The following is a 24,246-nucleotide window of genomic DNA, read 5'->3' as shown; positions in this document are numbered from 1 at the left end:
CTCTTGCTATCCACAGAAAATTACCAAGTTGTATGAATGTCATTGGTTTTTGCCACACTTCTTACATTTACAAGTCTTTTCTGTTATCAATTTTCAAGATAAACTATTTTTGCCTTATTACCGCTCGGAATTTTCAAGATAAACTATTTTTGCCTTATTACCGCTCGGAATATCCATATAGCACGAAGCTTGTGTGTTCCTTTTGTTGAGTAGGTTTGGTTGGATAATGTTGAGTTTAGTTGAAATAACTAATATTGTGTTTGATTGGGATAATGTGGAGTTTAGTTGACATGAATAATGATTGGTATATATATGGCGTTTGGTTGAGATAATATTGTCGCCCGAAAAACATAATCATACGAATGGAATTGAAATTGAATAAAATGAGATGAAACCTGCCACCATTATTTTTCTTTTGTTCATGGCATCAGTGTTGATCAAATATGAAAAGGTACTTACATTTCTAGACTAACAGAACTACTGTATACTTGTATTGTTTGAATATGAACATATATTTTATCTTTGTAAAATTTGGTAGATGGGAAATGTCAATCTGCCCCCATATGTCTGTCTTTTAGTCATTGGATTCTCTTCTCTAACAGCTGGTGATGATCAACTTCAAAATGGAATGGTATGTATTCTCCCATTTGTTATAAATTCCAACTTCAGTGCATTTCAGTAATCACTTGCTTCACATTACAATATTCGCACATCAATATTAAGCAAAAACTACTCATACTAGCACGTACACTCCAATCATGGAAAATCCGCTAAAAAGTGAGCTGGCATCGCAAAATTAAAAATCATAGATAATCTCTCAGAAAATGTCACATTCAAACATATCCTTCCCTTATCTATAATATAGTCAAATTTTTATGGATGATTATATTTGTCGAACATCTGGAGGCTCGTCAGAAATCTGTAGGAAGATTACCTATTAGTTATAAATCTTCGAAGCGCAATATCTTACAGACTCAACAAATTTTACATAATATTCTACATGTCCAATTTAGCCAACAGGTTAGAGATGTTCTGACTATAATATCTATGGGACTTGGAAATTGGAACATGATGTTCACGCTCTAATGGTATCTTCTTCGCATCTTTTATTCCTTTCTTCGAAAACTTGAGTCTATAAATTGTTAACAAAACAAGTTCGAGTGTATCAATTATTCAGAAAAAAACAACCTAACGTGGGTGAGCAACGCAGTGAAGAATTGTTTGAATATATGTGTTAGTATGAGTGAGTTATATGGAGGATGTGGTTGCCTTGACACCAAGTATGAATTGCACTGACAAGTCCAGATGAAGCTCGCCAACACTTTGGCATGGCTTCTATATTATTGCCACCCTTTTGTACGGTCTATGGCCCGGCAGATGCATTCTAATTTCATGGCACGTTTCACGTAGAACACTGCAATTCAATGATATGTGGAGTGGATCTAATTTAATACTTCATCCGTCCCCATTTCACATGTTCATTTTGATTTTTAAGATTAGTCGAATTTATTAGGAAATATACTGTATCACACATATAATACTCTAACAAGAATTATTTAAAAATTTATTATATAATATTACACGCGTACACCCGAAAAGAATACTATTTTTATAAATTTTTGTATTTAAATCTCAAGTATAAATCTTGTAACACCAATATATTCCAAAGTCCACTTCCCTTCCCTTTTACACACTCATCAAAATATTCAATACAATATCTATTATTTATAGATAGGAAGGATACCTTGAGTCTTTAACCATCAACTCTTTTATCCCCTTGTATATGTAGTGCAATACAAACTCCATTCTCCACTCCAAAACAAAACCACAAATTAAGAAACAAAATGAGCAGGTACTCAAAGATGAAGCTGGTCAACAACAGCACCAAATCAAGATCCATGGATTTCTCAGATCTCCAGTCTTTCCCACTCGAAACCAAAATCCCCACTGAACCTCAACACACCAAGATCAAAACCCAAGAACCCAAAACACAGATCAACAACACCCTGCAGAAACTCAATGAAGAAGAACATAACAACAATAGTAGTGAAGGGAGCTTTGGGATGGCCAAGTTGAGCAGAAACAGGTCAGTGTCAGTGAACACATCTTCATTGAACATGTTCAAGATTGAGAAACAGGGTTCAAGTGCAGTGAAGAGAGTGTTTTCGATGAGAAGATCTTCATCAGTCTCGGAAAGGTACTGCAGAATTCATGACCAGGCTGTGACTGTGGCATCTCCTCTGCATGATGATGAAGATGCACACTCAACATCTGTCAAGAAGAAGAAAAAGTATAGCAGTTCAAGTATCCTGAAAGCCTGTAAGCGCCTTCTTGGCATTTAGGTATGAATACTTCAAATAATATAAATACAGTGTAACAGTAATACGACCAGACACACACTCGACTATCACGTCAAACAGAATATCTATATATGATTTGTATAGTCAAATACTATACACGGGTGAGTAATGAATCCACATTTGCATTTTTTGGTACTCAAGGCAAGCAAAGTTATCAGTATCCTTTTGTTGGAAGAAAAGTGTAATCTATAATTTTTGTACTCATGTTTTTGGATGTTGATTAATAATGCAATAATTGTAATTTTGAATAATGGTTACTATAATTCATTTTTAGTTCTCAAATCTCAGACAGTCAGACTTGCATAGGGTCTAGCAGCTCAAGGTATAGTATACCTTGCTCATTTCAAACTCTGTCGGTCAGTAACAGTATACAAAGTGGTTAACAATACACATCAATCACTGTCCTCTGTCCAATTTTTAACGGAATATGAGAGAATCAAAATAACTCATAAAAATTTGGTAATACCTCCGTTTCAAATTATATGTCCAATTTAAAAAAATCACACAGTTTAAGAAAAGTAAATGTTCACTAATTAATTGCATTAAATGATCAAAATATGTGGAGTGAACTTGATCTAAGAAATATAAATAAGAGATATGTGGAGTAAAATTGACTTTGGAAATATAATTTTGCATTGAAAGTTGAAGTGGACGAATAATTTGAAACAATTTTTTTTCTAAAAGTGGACATGTAGATTGAAACGAAGGGAGTACGTCATTTTTTGGAATCTGTTACATTATTTTTTTAATAATACATGATGTTTTAGCTTCTAACTGTAAAAATTAATATTCTTAAATTTACATATCTTGACATATATATAAGTAATTAAACTTTTCATTCGGACAAAATTTAATCATAGCTAAAAGTCAAATGTCGTGTATTAAAGAAGGGAAAAGTATTTGCAGCACTGATGGCAGCACTGACTAGAAAAGATTGAAGTTATAGCCATTACAACCTAATGCATGTTAATTTCACCAACTGTGTATAATAATCTTGTGTACAGTTAACAGTATGGTATGATTATAGTTACTATTTTGAGTGAATTTGAGAAAGCTGATAGTCTGATAGCATTCCACAAAATCTGGGGTCTCATGTGACTCAATAATTCAAACTGAATTAGTCCATCAGCCTTCAGATTTGTGTTAAACTATGCTTAAATTTCTCATCACCGACTCTGACTTGTTGACTCCACATCATTTTATTCATACTGAAAACTTTTATTGGGTTAGGACTGAACGCATTGGACCGTCAGGATCGTGCCGAAAACTCAAAATGTAATGCAGTTGAAACTCAAAAAATGTTTCTCTCAAACATTTGACTTGGATGTCAGGGAGGAAGAAATGTGAGAACCGAACGCTGCGCACTTATTTATGTCCACACCCTTAGTCAATTGCAGTATTCTTCCCACTTTTGTTTATTTCCCACTCTTAGTTTCGATTGCATATCTTTTACGAGACTCAGTCGGGAAATTGACCGAACAAATTTTCTTAATCCTTTTAAATAACATTTTTTGTTGGGATAATGAGGTTATTATCAAATGCTTCTTCCATCCCGATCTTCTATTTTTATTTTCTTTTTTCTTTGTCTCAAAAATATATTCGAAAAATGGATATAATTTATTGACTAATTTGTACAAAGCATTTTCATAATTTCGACTAAATGCACCTATATATAAATTTAAAGAAATTTGATTTGGTGAGGCAAAGAATCTAAAAAATATCTTCCTTTTGATAATTACACATCGAATCTCTTTACGTGTTTGATCGTTGCATATTGGACTCTTTTAAGTACTTCTGTTAATTATAATTATGACCATAACGTCAAAATAGTGAGGATAAACTTGATAATTTTATATTTTAATGGTCTTATCCATATTGTCCCATGTTCCTTACCTGTATTTACCTCAATTTGTGTATATAATCTATGTGGGTGTTTGTTTAGAACTTATAATCCAGCTTCTGGATTATAAGTTAAGAGCACCTATTCGTATTATTTATGTAATAAGTCAAGAAGCACTTATAAAAAACTAGGAATGCTAGTTTTTGTTTCAGGGTTTCTACTTATTTCCCAAACACTTTAATCACTTATAAGTCTTATCTTATTTCTAACTTCTACTCCACTTATTTATTTTAAGCAAGAAGCACTTATTTTAAGTTCATCCGAACAGCTCCTATATCATTCCTATTTCTTTCCTATATTCAAAAACACAACAGTTTGTGGGAGCACTGGACCCTACTAGATTTTATAGTTTTGTTTTAATCTGTAGAATTGAAAATCCTCTCGGGACAAAAACTCAATAAAACAGAGAGGGAGATTGAGAGTCGAGAGATTCATCATCAGTGGCGCCTCATCATCCACTTTTAATCTTATCCTGGGCTTAATTTTTGGTTGTTCATTATCATTGCTCTATTTTCTTTCTGTCCAAAAAAACATAACATGGATGATTTCCTCCTTTTCATCAATTTCAATATCTCAAAATTTGACATGGATATTTGAATTCATATGTGAAGTCATTGCTTCTCTGTTTTTATGCTATTGAATACTTAAATATTTGAATTTATTGTTGTTTTTATTTTCCACTTATGTAGTATAAAACCTAATTTTTGGATGATCTAAATTATTAAATCACTAATTAATGTACCTATGCATTACAGTAATAGACATGGATAAATTTGTATGAACAAAACGGGCACGAGTCAAAACTCAGTCTGGTAATGCTCAAGAAACACATCAAAATCGGAATCATACACATTCACCCACGGAAGTCATTGAAGAAGATATTCCAGTTGTTAATAATGATGTTGATTCTGATCAAATAATAGCAGACCCTGCATTACGACTTTCTATATCTGTAATTGGTTTTAATTTTGTGGAGTGTGAAAGAATTCGTAGAGCTTATTTATATAAAGTCTCTTGTCGAACGAGACTAACACATTATCTTGTTACTTTATTTTTGGGCAAGCTTCGCATGTTTAATCCGGATTGGTATGGAAAATTTCATGATTGGTTGGAGTATAGTGAAAGTAAAGATGTTGTCTTTTGTCTATTTTGTTACCATTTTAATATCGAATTAGGTGATCATAAATTTAATCATGACTCATGATGATATCATGATAGCCAGAATTTCAACTTAAGCTAAGGTTGACTACCGAATTCGGCTTAATGCATCAATAGAATGTGTAAGATTGCTTTTAATGCAAGCATTGCCACTTCCCGTGGTGCATAATTGAGCATATTCTGGGCATTGTACATGTTTAAGAAACCACTTCCCGGGTTCTTAAAAAGGCTATTGAGTCACTTTTTGCTACACATGGATTAAGTATCTCGAGAATTCGTGGGCAAGGCTATAATGACGCAACTAATATGTGTGGCAACATTTAGGGTTGAGCAAATGGTCGGTTTGGTCAAAAACTGAACCGAAATAACCGAAAATCGAAATTTTATATTTTCGTAAATCGAACCAAACCGAACTCGTCTCTCAAACTGAACCGAAACTACACTGAAATACTTTGGTTTTTTCGGTTCGATTGCATAAAAACTGAACTTTTTATATAAAAAAATGTATTATACACATCACTGGAGGAAGCAGCAAATCGACACATTGATCAAATCCATGAATTCTAGAATTCACAAACTAATAGTTATGAAAAAAGGAGAGATTATGGGTCAGGTTTGTAGTGTCAGAGTTATCTGAGGCCGGTTGAGTATAGAGCACTCCTAATCTTTCATCCATTGGATTCACATGCAAGAGCACATTTAACTGACTACTTGAATGAACTGGAGTTTGGATTTTGGAAGTGGAGCCATGAAAGTGTGGAGGCGCTGTTCGTATCTGATTAGGTCTAGAAATTAGAATTATGTATGTGTAATTGTTTTAACAGTTGACGATAACTTTAATTTTATTCTAATGTATTACTAATAGTATATATATAAATATAATTTAAAAATCATATGCATATAACTTTGATTATTTCGTTAAACTGGAATTATATGTTTAGAAACCGGACCGAACCGGAGTTTTTGTTCGGTTATAACCGAACTAACCGGAGTTTTAGAAAATATCAAACCAAAACTGACCGAAATTGTACGGTTCGATTCGATTTTTCAAATACGGTTCGGTTTTGCTCAGCCCTGGCAACATTGGAGGGCTTAAAACTTAAATCCTAGAAGATAAAAAAAAATGCTCAATATGTTATTATTTTGCTCATCAACTACAATTGACTCTTGTAGCGGTTGCAAGAAAGAATGATAAGCTTTCTTCATTCTTTGATTACTTGACATCTTTGACCAATTTTGCCGGTGCTTCATGTAAAAGAAAAGAAATTCTTCTAGTAAAATAAATTGAGAAAGTAGTTGAAGGAATTTCTCAAGGCACTTTGGAAATCAGAAGAGGCATGAATCAAGAAGTTACTTTAAAACGTCCGGGAGAAACACGTTGGAGTTCACACTATAATACTATTATTAGTGTGATTTCTCTTTTTACTTCTACACTTGAAGTGCTTGAAGAAATGAAAACATTGTCATCATTTACAATCCAAATAAGTCGTCTTATTGAAATTATGGTGAGTTTGAATCTGTATTCTTGCTCTTTTTTATGAAAAAGGTGTTGGCAATTACTAGTGATCTTTCACAAGTATTGCAAAGAAAGGATCAAGACCTTCCAAATACTATGGGTTTGGATAAAGGGGCTAAAAGAAGGTTACAAGAACTAAGAGAAAATGGTTGGGGAAATTGGATAGTAGATATAAGTAGTTTTTGTGAAAAGAATGAGATTGATATTCTTGACATGAATGAGCCTTATGTCCCTCGTGGAAGATCAAAGTGTAACATTCACAAGATTACAAATCATCACCATTACAAAACACAATTAATTGTTGCGGTAGTTGATTTTCAACTTAGGGAGATGGATGAACGTTTTGATAATATTAATATCGAACTACTTACATGTATATCATGTCTTGACCCAGGGGATTCATTCATAGCTTTTGATAAACAAAGATTAACCCATTTTGCTAGATTTTATCCTCTTAAATTTAATGAAAAAAATCTTTTGACACTTGAGGATCAACTTGAAAACTATATCGAAGACTTGAGATATAACAACCAGGTTTTTATTATTTAATTAGTTATTAATATTATAAAATAATATTAAAACAATCTTTGGTTTATATTCTAAATATTATTGTGGATATGCATAATCGACTAATTAGTTGGTTAAGGATTAGGATGAAACTGTAACTAAACTTTAGATGAGGCATAATATTTTGAATATTTTGATGCTAATCTTTAAAGCATACTTATCTTTATTTACTATAAATTTCGAGAACACATCTAAGTCATCCACAACAGAGTTAAATATAATTATTCTACTGGTGGCAAGCGTGAGAGAGTATGCATGCGGTAGTAAAACACAGTACATGATTGGATAGATTTTGGTGCAATATACAAGGTGTAGCATATTATTAAGGAAGGTGCGACGAGAAAGTTACATACTGGTAATTCTTGGTAAATGGTGGAGGTTTGATTCAAATCTTCATACCCAAATATATTTGTTACACTTATAAAATTATATTAATTGTGTTGAATTTATTTCAGGTTCATAATTAGTATACTAATTATACGCTGTGCTGCATTCATCATTTTGAGAGCATTCTATTTCGGTAAGCAAAATACCTCTTGTGTATCTAATTACCAATTAATTTATTCATTTAGTTTTGTATTTTTTTTTACATCAAAATACATTTGTACATATTCTTCCTTTATTTGGGTTTTATATTAATTTATTTATTTATATAATTGAAATCTGGGTACATATATTTATGATATTTTAATATGGTGATTATTAATGTGAATTTCCTACTGTTGGTTATTTTCTTAAAGGTTTATATGTGGCGTTACATGTATTGTTTTTTGAAATACTCTGGCAATATCCTATTTTATTGGAACTGTAACTTTGTTACGTTTGGTACTTGTTGATAATTCAGTGTGGTTATAAGGTGTCCAGACTCATGTGTCGAACCCTATTACGTAGATACGGGAGTTTGGGCAGTGTACTAGTGTTTGGAGGATTGATTGTTTATAAAGTAGAGTTTGCCTTATTATATATTGGTAAATTAGATTTTGATAATGTGTTTTGCTAGTTATTTTAATTAAAAATAATTGAGAGTCTGATTTCAAAATCACTGCATCCTTTTATTGTGTTTTAAAATAGAGAGTTACTGTATTTATTATTTTTATTTGTAATAATTATGACTTAAATCCTCACCAAATTTCTTGTTTCATAACCATGTTCTCGAGCTTGTGTTCCGTTACTAAAACTAGTACCATTCTTTAAAACAATAATATTTCTTATGTTTATTATTAAAGTGTGAGATTATTTTATTTTTATTAAATTAAAGGTAAGTAAGTATAAGCATATGTGTATATGTGCATGCATCTGAACTTCAAGATGATTGTGTGTAGTTTATTCTCTTGCTATATTATATATTATATATAGATTTAATAACAATATTATCGAGTACTAAATATGCTTATATGTTATTATTATTATACGTTGTTATTATTATTATTATTTGTAGTTGTACCCTTCCGGCTGACGTTACTAGTTAATGCAGTAATAAGTGTTGGTTAAATTGAAGTAGTTTGATGGCTTATAAAGTCTGGTGATAGAACCAGGTGCCGCGCTGTGCTGCTTGAGTGCCTAAACGATGATTATGCTTTTTATTTGTTTATAATATTATTTATAACTAGTTGTAGTAACCAGGTTCTAGTATTGGCTTCATTGTTATTGTTTTACTTTATTCTTTATGCAATATGTCGCTCCTGGAATAATAGTTGGAAGACACCTAAATTATTTTGGTTAGTTGTATTTTACGTGATATATATATACTATTTATAGTGACAAGATTGAACTTGGAAATGCATAAAACTGATATGTTTGAATTAATTTAAATTGATTATAGATTCATAAGGAGGAGTAGCTTCAGTTTTGATCACAACTAAATTAGTGTTGTTATATCAGGTACGGATTCTATTCTTTTCTCTCTTTTACTTAAATAATAAATATTTATGATATTTATTATTTTGACATTCTTAAAATCTCTTTTGTTATTGCACATCACTCTTTTCACTTGGCCTTCATATATTTGAATTATTGTTGCCTTGACTCCTATTGTTTCCTTTCGTTTTATGATTGTACCACTGTATATATTTTGTTCATTGAGTCGGCAACTTTTGTAATTGTTTGGGCTCTTAAACTTATCCGTGTGGGTAAATCACGGACAATGTTCACATGGAGTTCGTAGTAAAGGTGAACTAGACACCAACTCGTATCGGTGATTTAAGCATACGAGCACGTTTCTGGGGTATGAGACGTGAGAAGATCATGATCGTTATTGTTTTGTGGAATGTTTCATACATTCTTTATTTCTTCTTGTGGATAACCGAAGAAGAAATCATTGTTCTGTATTTGCTCGGTGATTGGAGTTGAGCAAGTACAGTTTTGTGTAAGAGACCCGTATTGTGTCATTTATTCATCATTGAGTCTTATTTATAGTTCATTGTTTATCTCGATTATTGTGACTTGAGGTACTTATTTGTACCAATTTATTGTAATCATTGTTTCGAGATTATTGATACTCTTTGCACCTACACTATTTTTATATTCGTACTGGGCATTGGCTCACTCTCGTTTGCTTTCTTTCCGCAGGTAATCAGGGGTAGCGGGGATCGTGATGAGTGACACCCACCTTTAGTTGCTTTCGTTGTTAGGGGCTATAATAAGACTTTAGAGCTTATATTTCTATTGATTTCAGACTTTGTTGGATTTATTATCATGGAGTTTCAGACTTTATTATCCATATTGACATTTTGGTTGTTAAATTATTATATTATTTCTGAATGAATTTAGAATTATTTAATCGTTTAGCCCCATTGTAAAAGTGGGGTGTTACATGAGAGGTGATGAAGGTTTTAAAGATTTAAAGGGGGTTGGAGAACTTGCTCAAAGAATGGTTCAAAAGAAGAAGAATATTGGGTTTCTTTTGATATACATGTTGGTTAAGAGTTTTTTCAGAAATGAATCTAATGATTATCTTGTGACATAGATTGAAAGGCACATTTTCGAGACTATAAGTAATGAAGCAATCATGTAGAGATTTCAAGACATGAAGAATAAAAGAATGCTACTGTGTATTGTAAGATATGTAAAGTGTACTACTACTTTTGATTATAAACTATTATCTATTTTAATGTCTTAGAAAAATATTTTGACCCCCTCTAAAGCTTATCGCTGGCTCCGCCACTGTTTGTGCGAATATCTTATTTACTTCATTGTCTATATTAGTCTAAAAAAATCTTTTTCCGTCTTCAAAAACATACTTTATGCAATTTAGATGGATGAGAAACATGTATGTAGAAATTAGGTTGTAGCGAAAATAACGTGTACTAAATTTAATGTTGGATATCATTTTTTTTTATCAGTTTTGTGTCTATTACATGTTCTTCCTCGGGCCGCTTCTCCATGTTACTAGTTGTTACTTCTAATAGGTTTACGATTCGACTTTGATCTTCGAAATAGGAGCCATGTTTGAAAAAGGATCTCAGAGTGTATTGGATTGGATCAGGAGGATCTCTTGTGACTTTTTTTTCTCGCTAGATGAAAGAACAAGTCTCTGGTTTGTTTTGCCATCCCGATCAATGAGTCTGCGCGCTTTGCATTATAAAGATGAAAGCTCAGATAAAAAAAGAATCAACAGTTCCAAGTATTCCAAATTGCTTCTGTTTTTCATTAAAGAATAGTAGGGGTGACAAGCTAGGATCAAGGTGTTTTTTGATTAAAGAATGATAAATATTATATATTTAAGGACTTAGGAGGTATAAGTCCATTATGTCTTTTGATTTTCAACGATAATGATGAAAATGGACAGAAGTTTGATCAACAAGTTCCAACATATAATGTCCAAACATATAAAGACTTTATCTGTAATATTCCAAAATTTAGGTATAAATCAAAGTTTATCCCTACCAAGAAATATGTTTTACAAATTAGTCTAATTTATTTATTATAATTAAATAAAATGAAAATTTTAATAATGAGACCATAAAAGGAGACGGAACCGGTACTAAAATAAGGGCGGTCTAGAAAGACAAAAATAGAATGTAGTTACCATGAAGTGAGGACCATGTACATTAGTCATGTCCCCTTCTAAAAATTGGTGGAGTCAATTTGAGTATAGTCTTCAAGTTTATGATCCACATCCTTTCCCAACCAACAAATCAGGCTTGCATGAAGAAGCTGTGGTGCATGTAATTACATAACCTAGGATTATTTTCCTTGTCAGAAAATACCCTTGTTCCAAATCAACCTACCTTCTGATCTTTCTCTGCAGACACCACATACATATAACAAACGGATGAACAATTTTACGCGGTCATCGGAGAGAATTATGCCTATGAATGGTATTCGTGCTGAGGAGAAATTGACAAAGATAGCAGGGGAATCAGGGCCTGCATCTCCAAAGCATAAGGTGAAGTTTTTGTGCAGCTATGGTGGCAAGATTCTGCCTAGACCTTTCGATAACCACCTCAAATATGTCGGTGGCGAGACTCGTGTCATCTCTATTTCGCATGACAGTAGCTTTTCCGGTATCCACCATCCTCATTATTTACCTGAATATACTACAGAATGCATGTCAAGAATCTAAAACATTTTACCGAAATTTATATAAATTTGGGCGAGATTATTAGGACAATATGAATTACGATGATGATGACGAATCCATTGAATGTTAGAAGCTTAAGAGCCCGTTTGGCTAAACTTATTGCTTATGACATAACATGACTTATGACTTAACTTAACGTGACTCATTTGATAAGCTGAGAGTTTAAAATATCTGTTTAGGTAATTTTGATTTATTAATGACTTATGGGTTATTAAAAGTATAATAATAATAATAAAAATGATTTATGGATAATTTATAACTTATGGTTAATTTTTATCAAAAAAAAAAAATTTCAAAAAATTTAAGTCACTAAATAAAGTACCTCAAACCTGGCTTTAAGTAAGTCTCTGGCTTATTCTTGAATTTAAACCGACTTCTGACTTATTACATAAACAGACATTTTTCGGTCTTCAACTTAAAATTGGAAACAGCTTTAAGCCCTAGCTATTAGTTAAAACAAACAGGCTTGCATAATTTCATACATTGCAGAATTTCATACATTGCAGAATTTCAATTGTCAAACTATCAAGGAATTTAGTAAAAATGCTTACATATCTTGTAACAGACTTGTAACTTATGAAACTCCCATCTGCGTTCTGCTTCAGAACTTATGAAGAAGCTTGCCAGCTTAGTCGAAGGTGACATGATTCTCAAGTACCAACTCCTCCCTGAAGAATTTGATATCCTGGTTTCTGTGAAATCTGATGAAGATATTCGCCACATGTTTGAAGAATGTGAGCGCCATTCTACTGGTGGAACGCCAAGGCTCCGAGCATTCTTGTTCCCTGCCAATCCAACCATCATTGAAAATCGCAGCATGGAGCCACAAGCACTGGAGCAACGCTACATTGATGCAATAAATGGCATCGTCCGTGCACCAACACCTGTAAAGCCTGTGCCACTGATAACAAACTTCTCATCATTCAGCATCGCCTCTCCTTGCTCTTCCCCGAGGTCACCTGACAGTTACACAACTGAAACTATCCGGCCAATGCCAGTGCCAAGTGGTAGGCCGCTAATGACTAGAGTCCATAGTTCTCCCAGCATTAGCAACATGTCCACTCTTAGCCAAAATCTAGTTAATCCTCGACAACCTACCCAAAACCAGCACCACCATCACTATAAGCCCACGGCAATGGCACCACAATTTTCACACCCGCATCTCCACCACCAGCAGTACAACCAGACAAGTTATTTGCAACCAACAAAACCTCCTGTAGATGCTCCACGAAGCGGTCAAGTCCCAGAAAGGTTCAGTAAAGTGAGATCAATGGGAAGAGCAGAAACATCAAGGTACCATATGGATAACGTGCAAAACCACTACTACTCTACGATCAGACAACATAGAGGAAATATGAATAGCAGCAAATACATATACGACGATTATGTTGGTGGTTACGGGGAAGGTAGAACTGATACTCTTTCTATAAGTCCACATTCAAGAAGCCCTAGCCAAGGCTTGCTTGGAACGAAGACATGGGATAGTGCTCTGTAAATAACAGGTTTGGTATTACTGAACTTCAAAAACTTGTATAGTTTCAGAGTCCCTGATCCACATAGTTGAGATTTGTAGAGCTACTACTGCATAAAACCTCAAGCACCTAAATCAATAGGCCTTCTGCTATGATATTTTGTTCTGCTGTCTTGTAACTATTGTGTAAGAACATGACAGAAGTATATATTCACACAGCTTGAACAATCTTAGAGAACAAGTGCAAATTCCATAAGATACTAACATCATCTTAGTGCGGTTATCATCAACTCAAAGTGACTAATAAGGCAGTACTCGACAAATACTCGACAAATCTTGATACATAAAGGACTCGCAGATCCTTCGCAAAAGCATATCACTGGCTTTTAATCAGTTTAACAATTCAATGTTTGCCATTATCTTACTATTTGAGATATAGAAATAAATACTTATATTGAATTGATGTGATTCGGTTGTAATCAGTTCGCCTTAGTATAAGAACCAGAACCAAACCAATCAAATGCAGTTTAAAAAATTAAAAACTGCAACCATAACCAATGGCACTTTGCTATTTCATGAGAGGAAATACATATAACAGAAGCAGGTGTTCACTGATCGAAGATGTTACACCATCCATTTGGACACCGGGTCAGGATCCTTTGGACCTATAGTAACTATAAATTTGTTTCACACTGAAGGACCAGCAAACAAATAATCAAGCCAATCATATTTTACCGAATCCAAAAAATAATGTTTAATAAATCTATCTTATGTTGTTGTCTCTTACTTGCTATCTGTAAAATCTGCATCGATAACATCTCCTTCAGGACCATTGTTTCCTGTCGATTCTGATGAACCATCTGCGCCATTAGGTGTTGGACCAGCACCAGGTGCTGCACCTGGCTGGTTGTATAGTGACTGGCCAAGTTGCATGACTTCCTGATTCAGTGCAGTCATGGCATCCTTTATTGGTTGGGTTGAACCTCCAGCTATGGCTTCTTTTAGCTCCCCAAGTTTTGCCTCAACCTTCTCCTTCACAGGTGCAGGAACCTTGTCTCCCAGTTCCTTCAACTGCTTCTCGGTCTGGTAAACTACAGAATCAGCCTGATTCTTTGTATCGATAGCATCTCTCTTTTCCTTGTCTTCCTTTGAAAACCGCTCCGCTTCTGAAACCATTCTCTCTACCTGTATCATTGTAATGACTTCTTTTCATTTTTGATCAATATATATTTCTAAAACTTATTAAGAAGCATATTAGCAAGTGTTTCTCAAAACTTGGGAGAAAATTCATCCATGCAAGATGGGAAGTAGTTTCCTTTCCATTTATGTTAGTCCAAATATAATGCGGCAAAAGTTTTCTATGTAAAAACAATTTTATAAGGACAGCAACATAATATAAGAAAAGTGTGCAACTTGTGATCGCAAGAATTATTCATAAAAAATCCCAGTTGTAACCAAAGACTATCTACTTTTTTTCTAAAGGTACAGAGTGAAACTAATCCATACATATCAGCACATGACAAATGTGTGAGGCAGTGCCATACAGGTAGCAAATAAATCAAGAAACAATTATATTGAAGTGTTCATGAAAACATACCTCATCAGTAGGCAAGGTGCTAGCACCAGTTATAGTAATATCTTGCTTCTTGCCAGAACCCTTGTCAAGAGCAGTGACAGAAAGGATACCATTTGCATCAATATCAAACTTTACTTCGATCTGAGGAACCCCACGTGGAGCAGGAGGGATTCCATCTAGCCGGAAGCTGCCAAGAGACTTGTTGTCCCTAACAAACTCCCTCTCGCCTTGAAGAACATTAATCTCCACGCTCGTCTGTCCTTCAGCAGCCGTTGAAAATACCTCAGATTTTGAAGTGGGTAAAGTTGTGTTCCGGGGAATAATCTTTGTCATAACACCGCCAAGAGTTTCTAACCCAATGGATAGAGGCGTTACATCCAAAAGAACAATATCACTAACATCTCCAGCCAAAACACCAGCCTGAAGTGGAAAGTTTATCAGATTATCAGCTGACACACAGCTGCAACTAAAATTCATATTTTGACTATAACAGGACTTGATTATAGGCATCTAGAAGAGTGCCACATAGAATGTTAATAACCATAACAAGAACAAGGAGAGTAGATATACCTGAACAGCAGCTCCAAGTGCAACAACTTCATCGGGATTGACAGTGACATTAGGTTCCTTTCCTGTCAAAGATTTTACAACTCCCTGAACAGCTGGAATACGAGTTGACCCCCCAACAAGAATCACTTCATCAATATCACTAAAAGAGAGCTTTGCATCTCTCAGAGAATTTTGAACAGGTGTTTTAAGCCTACAAAAATCAAATTAGTCAGAACAGATAAACAAGCCAACAACGATATATATGTCTCCTTAAATTTTTAGCTAGAACCTCAGTTTCAAGAGTACAATGTACCTGTCAAGTAGATCTGAGCATAATTCTTCAAATTTCGCCCGTGTAAGGGTAGTCTCTATGTGTTTAGGACCGTCTGCTGTGGCTGTGATAAAGGGCAAACTACGGGAAAGAGTAAAGAGTTAAAAAAGCACCACTGAGATAGCTGCAGAAAACAGTATTGTTAAACTGTAAGCTTTCTAAAGGTAAAAGTACCTAATATTGGCCTGAGTCAGAGATGAAAGCTCCATCTTTGCTTTCTCTGCTGTCTCAGTCAGACGCTGAAGGGCTTGTTTGTCCTTCAAGAGATCAATGCCCTCATCATTCTTAAAGGATGAAGCCAGCCAATCTACAACTCTCTGCAAGATGCATATAATGGTAAGAGAATCAGCAAATTTAAACATACAAGATTAAAAAGCAAAAATATATTATGTTTACCTTATCAAAGTCATCCCCACCTAACTGTGTATCTCCAGATGTAGAAAGCACTTCAAACACTCCATCACCAACTTCAAGGACTGCAATGAAGGTTTGAGAAAGAAAATTAATCAATAGCTGCTACAAAATTTAACTTCAGAAACAAGTATACCTATAAAAGAAAGTACGTCTGTCGGAGGATGGATACGGGAAAAAATTATACAAGTGATGATGTCGGGTAGGCTCATCCTATATCAAATTTAATTTGGTGAACCATATTATATTATTAACTTTATAATTACAGTTTTTTGGTATCTATATTCTATTTTATCAATTATTTGTATTTGACACTGGCTACCATTGGATAACTATTTTCCATATTGGAACTATTGTTCCACAATAGGAAGGCAAGAGAGGTTAAATATATTGCAAAAACGAAATTTGAGTATATATACTGTGGAGAGATTCAGTATGAAGATAAAGGCATTCAGTATGAAGATAAACGCACCCTAGCTGGCTAGATATTAAGGTTACTGTCAATTTGAGGAAAATCCACCAATTTTTACTGGTATATATTACAAGCTGTAACCACTTCTAGTGGTATATAATAACAGGTCACAGTTTTATGCCAGCACATATAAGAATTGTTAAAAGAGACACCGCACTACGGCAAGAGGTTATTGGAATGGAATAAAACACAAACTTGCTGGCTCAAGTGGTCAGCGCTTACCCAAAAGATAATTGCATCGCCAGTAAGTAATATCATAAGAAATTAAACAAAACAATCATTCATTAGACTGAAAAACGAACATTGTTGACAAAATAGTGTCTATAGAGAATAGACAATTTTTTGCCATATCACTCTCCTATACAAATATATGGTTATTTTGCAGTGCCTTGAAGGTAGATTAAGTTACTTCGTATAAATTACAGGGAACAACACTGGTTCTGCATATTTATTCGCACAGTATGAACATATGAATCCTGTGAGAGGGAAGTTCCAAGAACAAGGATCAAATGTATGACGGCTACTATTTAATAACATGTAGATTAGGTAAAGGAGCACCAGTCTGACAGTCATGATTCTTAATAGCCGAAACAAATGTGGCATAAAAAATAAAAAACCGTCATTAAAATCACTTAAAATACTGATAAGAAGAAATCCAACACATTTTAACAGGAAAGTATGCAGATGTGTATTAATCTTAGTACCTGAGACATCAAAGGTGCCTCCTCCGAGGTCAAAAACAAGAATAGTCTCGTTGTTCTTCCTCTCAAAACCATATGCTAAAGAGGCTGCAGTAGGTTCATTGATAATTCGAAGAACTTCAAGGCCAGCAATGCGACCAGCATCCTTCGTTGCTGTCCTTTGGGAATCATTAAAGTAAGCAGGAACTGTGACAACAGCTTTAGTGACCTTATCATTTAAGAACTTAGACGCATCATCCACAAGCTTTCTTAAAACCTAAGCCAAGTCGAGAACGTTCAATTATGATCTCATAACAAGAAAGATTCTTTAATATAAATCCAACTGCACCAATTTAGAATTAATCACCATCCTTATCACCACTGCATGACATCCACACCTTTTTCCTCCAAATTCAAACCATGAACAAATCTTTATATTAAGTACAATCAAAACATAATATTTGAGCGACCGAGCCCCGAAAATACAGGAGCCCCTGAATTTATAACTCCATGTATATATACATATTTAAATTTAACAAAAAAAAGTAGTACTTATATGTATTTAAAGTGTCGTGGATGTTTCTGTTACAAAGTAAGCTTTTTGTTTATAATGTGTTTTAATAGTCCATTTCACTTGGATAAAAATTATTTATATATATATATATATGAGTTAAGTTCTATGGAGTACATAAAAACATTGGAGTATTGGAGTACGAATCATAATTTTTTAGTTTGATCCTATATAATATCTTTGATTATCCAAATTTTGATATAATCTATCATTTATAAGTTGTCTTGCACATAATTGTCAATTAATCATTAATATCTTTCAACTTTAACAAGTATTAAGATTATTGTTCTGCTTATTAGTTATATTGCAGAACATAGGTCCTATGATTTATAAAAATAATTATTCTACCATTTGATCACGATGTTTATGTTGCAGAACATAATGTGCAGGTTGTCAAATATTTACAAATATTATTGGACAAAAAAAATTGAAATTTAGATGACTAGATTACATTTTATCAAACTTTGTACTCCAATACTCCAATTTTTTTTGTACTCCATAGAACTTAACTCTCTCTCTCTCTCTCTATATATATATATATATATATATATATATATATATATATTGAAGTAAAATCAAGGGCCTGATTTTAAATTTCTCAAAAACTCCCAATTATTTAACACAGCTTTCGCATGACATTCTTTTTCCTACTTGACTAATTAACTTATTTAATTAATGGTGACATCAATCCAATTAAAATGTCATTGCATAAATGAAACTAAAACCAATACCTACTAAGAAACTCGACAATCAATTAACACAAACAGTATACGAAACAATTTAAGAGATGACATCGGTATACCTGAGCAGAAATCTCCTCAGCAGCAAACTGCTTCCCAATAGCGGGACAATCGAGCTTAACATTCCCATTCTCATCCCTAACCACATTATAACTAACTTGCTTGGACTCGGCATTGACCTCAGACATCTTCCTCCCAATAAACCTCTTCACCGAAAAAAACGTGTTTTCGGGGTTCACCACCGCCTGCCTCTTGGCAATCTGGCCCACCAGTCTATCCCCATTCTTCGTATACGCCACCACAGACGGCGTCGTCCTCTGCCCCTCCACATTCGTCACAATTACCGGCTTGCCCCCCTCCATGGCCCCCACCGCAGAGTTCGTTGTGCCTAGGTCAATCCCAACCACCTTCTCCGCAAAAACCGTGAACGGCTTTCGGTTTCTGTAGCGCGGGGTTTCCAATTTGGGGAAAGAGGGCCTGGGGTTTAGGAAAGTGAGGGAGTGGGAGTTGAGGCCTCGGCCGAAGAAGATGGTTTTGGAGGGGCGGTGGATTGGGCCGGTGGGTCTCAGGCCGTGGGTTTGGGAAGCTGTGTGTGCCATTTGTGGTGAGATGAAACCCTAGGAAATGGAGGAGGAGGAGGAGGAGGAGAGGGGAAGATAAGAGAGGAGAGAGGGGGGGTTTTATAGAGAGTTGAAATTTAGGTGGGGGCGACGTGGCGGGATTGTATTGGCTGCGAGGGTTTGTTCTCGGTTTTGTTGTTTGTTGAACGAAGGAGGATGTACTGTTGGGCTGCTCTGGACTTCAGATTCTTTCTGCAAATTTTATTATGTTTATTTTTATAATAAACTAGTTCACAAGACGCGCAACAGCGGCCCATAAAAATTATATTAACGATTCAAAATTAGTGTTCGTAAGATAAAATAAATCTGTGGTAGTTGATAGAAATTATATTAATGATTCAAAATTAATATTTGTAAAATAAAATAAATTTTATATTATAAACATCTCGATGCAATATCAATATTAATATAAATATTATTATCTTTTATGTGGTATATATACCACATAAATATTATTTTCTTTTAAATTAATTTAAATTTTAAAATAAGAAAAACGTCTAAAAAACATACATTGTCTAAGTAGCATTTTATATTTTTGTCAAATAAATTAAATTTAAATATATTTTATATAACACAAAAAATAAATAATACTTATAATATATAATATGTGACAAGAATAAAAATTATATATTAATTATTCACAAAAAAAATTAGTCAATCAATAAAAAAACTTAAAAAATAACGATTAAATTTATAATAAAATACTAATATTAGAATGTATAGGTAATAATGATAATTTTAATAATAATCTACTAACTATTAAAAATATATAAACAAAGAATTCTAAACATACAATATAAAATAAAATTAATTGTTATCTATTCAAAACAAAATTAGTTTAATCATAATAATCATCTAAATCCATAAATTTAAAAAGAAGAGTATAATTTCATTTTTATGTAGAAGGAGAGACCTAGGTTGTGACATTTAATACATGTGTCTATGTTAAGAGCAGATATTCCAGTGTGTCCGCGTAAAAAACACGCGGAAAGACCTAGTGTCCGTGGTTATTTACAGCGGATACCCAAAAAGTTTTCTTTTTGTCCCAGCCGTTGTATCGTCGATCCAACGGCTGGGACACAGTGTGTTGTGTAAATGTTCCCTAACAATCAATTGTCAGGGAACAGGACCCAAAAATAAATGCATAAAAGTCAAAGAGATATTGAGATGCAACTCCAAAACCATCCCCGGTCATAAACATTATATTCTAGTTATATGAATATTAATCATGTCGGGACGTATGAATTTCAATCCATTCCGGTGTATATTAATAGTGACTACTTTTTTTCAATTTCTTTGGATTGGTTGTCCGCAAAACATCAATTTAAATTTATGAGATAGCAGTCTTTTCTCATATCCAACAAAGTCTTACTCTTGTCAATCAATATCTCTATTGCCATTCACTGTCTACTCCCACATCCGACAAACTCATACTCTTGTCAATCAATCATCTCTATCGTCATTCAATCAATCAAAACATTTGTCACAGTGTAACTTATTGTTGTATTAGATGGAGAAGATAAATAGGCAAAAAAAATTGTTTATAAAGCATATTCGCCCCCTCACCGTATGTGTAGGACGATAGCTTCCCAGGATAAAACGGGTTACGGCACCGCCAGCCCGTAGGGTTGTGGTATTGAGAGATAGAGTAGATTGTGTTTAGATGATCCAAAACCCTACAACCTATAGAGAGTATTTATGGGTGCATAGAGACTTGTGTGATAATCTTTCCATAATTAAATAATTTGAAACAAGATCAGATTAAAAAATTTGCAAGCTACTATATTCCATAAATAATTTGAAACAGAATCAGATTAATTTATGCCAAGATATATACCATATCAATATTTTTGATAATTTTCATTCAAAAATTTCAAAAAATTTGAAAAATCGAACGGAGCTATGTGCTACTCTTTTCCATTATTAAATAACTAGGTGTATAACCCGCGCTTCGCGCGGTTGGTGAGAATATTACAAGATAAAATCTAAAAAAATGTTGGGACATCTTTTAAAAAACTCTTCAAATATGATATCACTCCATGAGAATCAAGGTATATCAAAAATTTATACACATATATTCTTGATCATATCACTTGCGTTAGGTTATATAAATTTTTCACGCACAAACTATTTCTTCTTGTTGGTAGAGAAGTTGAATCTTTTCAATATATCCTTTTTATTTATTTATAACATTGCATAGGTTATTATTTTTTTAGTTATCAAATCATTTTGACCAACATAATTCTTTTAAAAAAAAATACTTTTTTGACCTTTTTATATTTTTCTAAAATTGTTAAATCTAAAATTTATGCAATAAACTTATTCTTTACCACTTGTGTAATATTATATAAATATCTCAGTATCTCACACATTAATTATTTTTTCTTCCATCCCTATTTTTTTGGTGGAGAGTTGGTAAAAATTATTTTTTCTTTCATCCCTAATTTCTTTTTGTGAAGAGGTAGAATCTTTTCAATATATATTTATTTTGAATTTTGTAACATTACAGTACCCCTAGCATGATCTGCAAGATGATGCCTTGCATGCCTTTCATCATTTTCTGCACCGTCGGCACGTGCTATATAGTTAAGCCCAAACTACAATATGAACGATACAACACAGCCTTCTGAGTTGTGAGCTACTGTATATAAACTAATGCTCATTACAAACTACAAAGACAATCCGGTCTTTGGAACACAGCTCACAAGTCACAACATTTTGTTGGCCGGCCAGGGAAAAATATAAGCATTCTGCTTATTACAAAAATTGTCTGAGCTTGCTACTTACAAGTTACAACATCAAGACTTCCACTTTCCGAAGTTTGCCTATGCTTGTGTGATTGCAAACTCCTGGCTCAGCCCGGCTATCATAATTCACAATGAATGACAATTTGTTTCCAAGTAGATCATAAACAAAAAAAATGATTTGAATGAAGTTTTGTTAAGCTCGGATATGGCCAGCATAGCCATAATGTCTTAAAAGTCCTGCATCCAGCCTCCAGAGCAAAGATACCAATAAAGAGATTAATGATTCAAGCACTCGCAGAGATTTGTGTGAGACAAAAAGCAGCAGGAAGTTACATTGCATGGCTAGAAATGACATCAGATAACAATAACACAATCTTGTATACCTGGAATCTCAATTTCACCAAGACTGCCCTCAGAAGAAGGAGGATCAGCTTTATATGCCGCCTCATTTAGGCTCCTGCACATTGTCAGTATAACTCTCATACTAAATATTACCTAAGAGGTAACAATTTTTGCAGACATCCCAGTTCCGATATATGTGCATACATCTGTATTTGTGAGTTGTTTTCAAGAATCATGACCCCCACACGGCATCTACAGGCCTTCCAAGACGTCGACATGTACGGTAATAAGAGGATTCAGTGCAAGGGTATATCGTATATATCAATATAATAGAAATGTATGTTTGATGATATGCATAATAACGCCTTACTTCTTAGTTCTTAACAGAAATGTATGTTTGATGATATGCATAATAACTCCTTACTTCTTAGTTCTTAACATAACAAACAAACACTTCATCAAAGTTAAAATCAAAGACATAACTTAATCATTCAACACAAAAAAGTTTGACCTGAATTTTCAATGGTAATTTCATGATAGAAACTACACATGAGTGGTAAGAAAAAATAAAACAGTTAATTCCTGAGAAATGGGATTAGAAACAGACCTTAACAGCAGCCCACCAATCAATCAGCCAAAAGAGTTCCAGCCACAACAACTCCTCAACCATCCTGTTAATCTTTTGGTAAGTAGTCTTCGAAAAAGTAAAATATACATGACAGACATAGACATGAGGAAAAGCCTAAAGATGTTTAGATTAGCAATACATAAGAAGCAAATAAGAATCAAACAACATCAAATAAGACTCCCCAATGGATCAGAGGTATCACAAGACTAAGTGTTCAATTTCTAAAATCACTGAATAGGCATCAAAAGACCAAGCCTTCAATTTCTAAAATCACTAAATACCGAATTCGTAGAGAAGCAGAGATAAAGAATGTTAGTAAAATATACATGACAGGCATAATATGAGCAAAACTTAAAGATGTTTAGATTAACATAAGAAGCAGATAAGAATCAAACAACATCTAATAAGACTCCCCAACGGAACAGAGGTATCAAAAGACCAAGGCTGCAGCTTCTAAAATCAATAAATAGATTTCAAGAGACCAAGGCCTCAACTTCTAAAATGACTAAATACCAAAATCGCAGAAAAGCAGGGATAAAGATTGAGAGGCTGAGAAGGAGGCATACTTATCACCTTTTCATAGCTGGTTCTGAAATAGCAAACCGATGTGGAAGGATTGCCCAAGGAAGGCCATTTATAAGAAACTCCGAGGAGGCACAGAGACTTCAGTTACGATTTGGGGAAATCTGCGGAGCCTGTCCAAGTTCCAGCCAGAAAATAACTGCAAGGCAAGCGAAGGGCCATCAGGTTTGATCAGCACTGCATACATCAATCAATTAAAGGAGAGCTGATTTAGCTGAGCGAAGTTCGCTCAGAGAGCAAAGATTTGAGTTTAAGAGTTTAGGGAGCGACACGTCAGCCGCCCGGGATTTTACTTTATATAGATATATAGATGCATAATAACTCCTTACTTCTTAGTTCTTAACATAACAAACAAACACTTCATCAAAGTTAAAATCAAAGACATAACTTAATCATTCAACACAAAAAAGTTTGACCTGAATTTTCAATGGTAATTTCATGAT

The 24,246-nt window shown here is 33.9% G+C and overlaps 2 protein-coding genes and 1 long non-coding RNA gene across 3 annotated transcripts; 2 read left to right on the top strand and 1 right to left on the bottom strand.

Annotated features, from left to right (window-relative positions):
- Positions 1-7,501: 7,501 nt before the first annotated feature.
- Positions 7,502-10,265, top strand: LOC108196015 (uncharacterized). The gene is made up of 3 exons (XR_001801702.2): positions 7,502-8,021; positions 9,324-9,382; positions 10,070-10,265. It is a non-coding gene; the product is annotated as an uncharacterized LOC108196015 (long non-coding RNA).
- Positions 10,266-11,648: 1,383 nt separating this feature from the next.
- Positions 11,649-13,722, top strand: LOC108204338 (uncharacterized). The gene is made up of 2 exons (XM_017373720.2): positions 11,649-12,006; positions 12,689-13,722. Exons 1-2 carry the CDS (start codon positions 11,775-11,777, stop codon positions 13,576-13,578), a joined length of 1,122 nt encoding a protein of 373 aa, XP_017229209.1. The 5' UTR covers positions 11,649-11,774; the 3' UTR covers positions 13,579-13,722.
- A 383-nt stretch (positions 13,723-14,105) lies between these two features.
- LOC108204337 (stromal 70 kDa heat shock-related protein, chloroplastic) lies at positions 14,106-19,672 on the bottom strand. The gene is made up of 8 exons (XM_017373719.2): positions 18,947-19,672; positions 17,598-17,850; positions 16,407-16,486; positions 16,185-16,327; positions 15,993-16,091; positions 15,701-15,890; positions 15,152-15,550; positions 14,106-14,739 (listed from the first exon to the last, which is right to left on the bottom strand). The coding sequence occupies exons 1-8, from the start codon at positions 19,481-19,483 to the stop codon at positions 14,338-14,340; spliced, it is 2,103 nt and encodes a 700-aa protein (XP_017229208.1). The 5' UTR covers positions 19,484-19,672; the 3' UTR covers positions 14,106-14,337.
- Between the last annotated feature and the right edge of the window lie 4,574 nt (positions 19,673-24,246).

This window comes from Daucus carota, chromosome 1 (genome assembly GCF_001625215.2).
Source record: "Daucus carota subsp. sativus chromosome 1, DH1 v3.0, whole genome shotgun sequence".
Classification (NCBI taxonomy): domain Eukaryota; kingdom Viridiplantae; phylum Streptophyta; class Magnoliopsida; order Apiales; family Apiaceae; genus Daucus; species Daucus carota.
This window is presented reverse-complemented; position numbering and strand designations above follow the sequence as displayed.